At 37.2% G+C, this 3582-nt stretch overlaps 1 protein-coding gene across 1 annotated transcript; it reads left to right on the top strand.

The window, feature by feature from the left end:
• Positions 1-2455: 2455 nt before the first annotated feature.
• LOC145104077 (uncharacterized) lies at positions 2456-3058 on the top strand. Its single transcript, XM_079041356.1, has one exon. It carries the CDS (start codon positions 2456-2458, stop codon positions 3056-3058), a length of 603 nt encoding a protein of 200 aa, XP_078897482.1.
• The last annotated feature ends 524 nt before the right edge of the window (positions 3059-3582 follow it).

Genomic DNA, 3582 nt, shown 5'->3' with positions numbered 1-3582 from the left:
CTTAAATTCACCAAGTCCTTAGCGTGAAGTCTTAGAAAGAAGCTTAACTGCAATCTCCAATCCTTCTAGCAGACCCTAAAGATCATTATTGGCCATGTAGTAGGATCAATCTGCCAAAATTAGATAAGTTAAGAATATGCAACAAGATTGGTGAAAAGACATAAATGCCCCTACCTTGTATTCAACAGTAGCAATGTTTTGGCAGGAACTGGAATTGAAGAAGAATTGGAACCTGTCACGCGTTTGGTTGGCAGAAGATCCAACTACAAAATTTGATGATAACCAGCATACTACAATGTTAATAATGGGGCTTAGATTGCATATGCTTGTATATTTGTAGAAATTGGAATTGAAATAACATGAATTTATGGAATCACTGGTAGGATTTTGTGAATCAAATGGAATTCAATTCCAATTCCTGAGGAATCCAACCATCTCAAATGGTAAGGTATATACAAGAAAACCAAAGGTAATAATATAACAGTGTACCTCCTCATATCGCCCATACGCGTACAAGAGTGGTCTCCACCTAAATTAATAACCAAAAGTATATGCCCAAACTCAAATGGATTACTTTTTTTAAAAATTGGATTAACTAAGAGCTTTCAACCAAAACATAAACAACACAAGTTTGCACAAATTACATTACATCATATTTTCATCATCTCATTTTGATATACAATATGCATGTATGGATGGATGGATGGATGTACCTCACAAAATGTCATAAGGCTTGGCTTGTGTCCAACAGGTGGCATTTGGTTGCAGACCATATGGGCAATTGGTAACCTAACAGAGTTTTTGTCATCTGATAGTAAACGACTTCTTACAACAACTTCATCCATCCATGCACCACCTCTTTTCTCAGTTGAGCAAGAGTATGGGTCAAAGTAAAAATAGGAAATGGGTTTTCCTGATAAATCCTTGATACGATAAAATCTGACATCAGCATCACCTAATTTTCTTTAGCCTTGAGAAATAGATAAAAGTTTGCTTTCAATTGTTATTGACATTCCAAATTTTCCTACTGTAAGAATAGTACTAAGATTTCAATTGATACTTTTATAATGTAGCTGAAACCAGGTCTGAGTGCATTTGCAACCGACCCTAAAGCAGCTGCAGATTCCCTTCTGCCTATTTTATAGAAAGAAGAAGTTGTTGTTCCAGCAAATAAGCACCAAAATACACCAGTCAAAGTTGGGGTTAGTGGTTTGTATTTCTCTAGTAATACTTTTGTATTTTGTAAAATTTATATGCTTATATACCTAATACATACATCTCTATGTAGGCAACTACAGGTCTGAGACAGTTGGGAGTAGACGCATCTGAAAGAATTTTACAATCTGTAAATATTACTCTTTTGTCCCCTTTTAAAATTTTCCTTATTCTAGATGATGTTCATATCATATTAATCTCTAATAGAATTTATGTTCATATAGGCGAAGGATTTTCTGAAAGTTAAGAGCAACCTAAAGTCCAGTGATGATTGCGTAACTGTTCTTGATGTAACTCAAGAAGGTGCTTATTGAAAGACCCTGAATAATGGTTTGGTCTAGGCATAGTAGTTAGTGGTAGTGGGTGTGTAGGATAATTGCTTTTGTCTTGAGTTTACGATCCAAATGTGTTTATGGCCGTAAACTCCTTACGGCTGTAAACACCTTGCGGTTGTAAGTTGAGTCTATAAATAGGGTGTTGTGTCAGGCTTTAAAGGTTGTTGATGCCTTCGTATTTTCCAAGTTGTATCTGACGTTTTTGTTGCTTTAAAGCGTATGCAAGCTTGGTTTCATCCGATTTTTGCTTATTGATTCGTATTGTGCATTTGTTATTCGTTTTTGATCATTGGTAGATCCGTTTTCGGGCTTTACAATTGGTATCAGAGCATAACCAGTGTCAAAGACGCCCTACAGTTGCGTTTTTAGCCAAATCGATATTCACAGTGATAAAGAAGGTTTCATTCCAGTCGAATTTGAAGTTTCTCGAAGCTTACGGCCATAGCTTACGGCCGTAAACTCGTATTCACGGCCACGAGTTCTTTAAGCTTCATTCCCCGCAAACAATTCTCTCACACAGTAATCGAGCCTTTGATATCAAGTTTTAATTATCGCATTTAATTGAGTTTATTTTCAAATAAAAATCCAATACCTGAGTTTAATTTTCATTGACCGTAAACTCGTGAGATTAATTTTATGTTAACCGATAATTGATCCGTCGTTTTTCTGAGTAAATATTCAAAATTGTCTTTGGACCGTAAACTAGAGTTTACGGCCTAAATATTCACGGTAATTTGATTAATTAATAATCAATAAAATTTATTACAAATCGGAATTCAAATTTTTCTTTGACCGTAAACTGGAGTTTACGGCCTAAAGAAAAATTTAAAATCTCTTATCAGTTTACAGCAAATTAAGTTTTTAATTAAATTTTATTTCAATTAAATTTTATCTTAATAAAAAAAATGGAAACACAAAATTCAAATCAATACCAAGAACTTGACGCTGTGATGGGAACAACCAGGCGCATTCCTCGACTTATGTCTGCTGATGGCTTCTCCGAGTGGAAGTACAGAATCGAAAAATATATAAAAATGAAGGATTTTAAAGTCTGGAAGTGCATAATCAAAGATCCGATCAGAATCACCACTACAGTCGCGGGACAAGTGGTGGATAAGAAGATTGAAAATTATACCGATGAGGATTTCGAGACCATTGAGGAACAAGAGAAGGCATTGGCCATCTTGACTATGGCACTCTCACCAGACATTGCACAAGGTTTCAGAGAATATACTTCTGCCAAAGCATTATGGGAGGCACTGATTAAAGTATATGAAGGAAACGAGGATATGCGAGAAAGTCGCCAAGACATGTTAAGGCAACGATTTAACATGTTCAATTATGTGCCCGGCGAGACTCTTGAAGCCCAGTTACAGCGGTTTACAACTCTTAATACCGAAATGACTGTAGCGGGGATCTTCTATACAAAGTCTGAGATCAACAAGAAGCTACTAAATGCTCTCCCAAAATCTTGGGACATGAATGTGGCTGTGATTAAGAAGACCTAAGATCTCAATCGCCTAATCCTAGCTGAAGTGATGGCTGTCATCAAAGCATGTGACATTGATGACAAGCAAAGAGAGATAAACCATGTTAACTCATACTCGACTGCAAACCTTGGCATTTCAACTAACAATGCTCTGTCTTCGTTTTCTTATTCATCTGCAGGCTTATCCTTCAATGCACCTCCTCAGACTCAGATACTCTCTCATCCATCGGCTCCCATTGTCTCAGCCATGCCCCAGCCACAGAACCAATCATTCTTGACAGCTCCTTCAAATGTGGCTTCTTATTCTTCTTCAAAGGGAAAGGAGCTTGATGAGAACATTGTCTTTGCTGCAGGGCTAATCAATTGCTATAATGCTCTTGTAGCTGGGGAGCTTCCTCCTCAACTGTCGTTCGCAGATCTTGATCAAATCCATCCGGAGGATGTTGAGGAGATGGACATCACGTGGCAAATTGCCATGGCTGTCTTTAGGGCAAAGCAATTTGCCAAGAAGATGGGAAAGAATAATTGGGGAATGAGCGCTGA

Source organism: Lactuca virosa, chromosome 4 (assembly GCF_052849685.1).
Source record: "Lactuca virosa cultivar CGN04683 chromosome 4, Lactuca_virosa_CGN04683_v6, whole genome shotgun sequence".
NCBI lineage: Eukaryota > Viridiplantae > Streptophyta > Magnoliopsida > Asterales > Asteraceae > Lactuca > Lactuca virosa.
Note: the sequence above shows the minus strand (reverse complement) of the source record. Positions and strands in the feature narration are given on the sequence as shown.

Excerpts from the sequence above, each read along its gene's own strand:
- LOC145104077 (XM_079041356.1), top strand. The coding sequence starts at position 2,456 with ATGGAAACACAAAATTCAAATCAATACCAAGAACTTGACGCTGTGATG.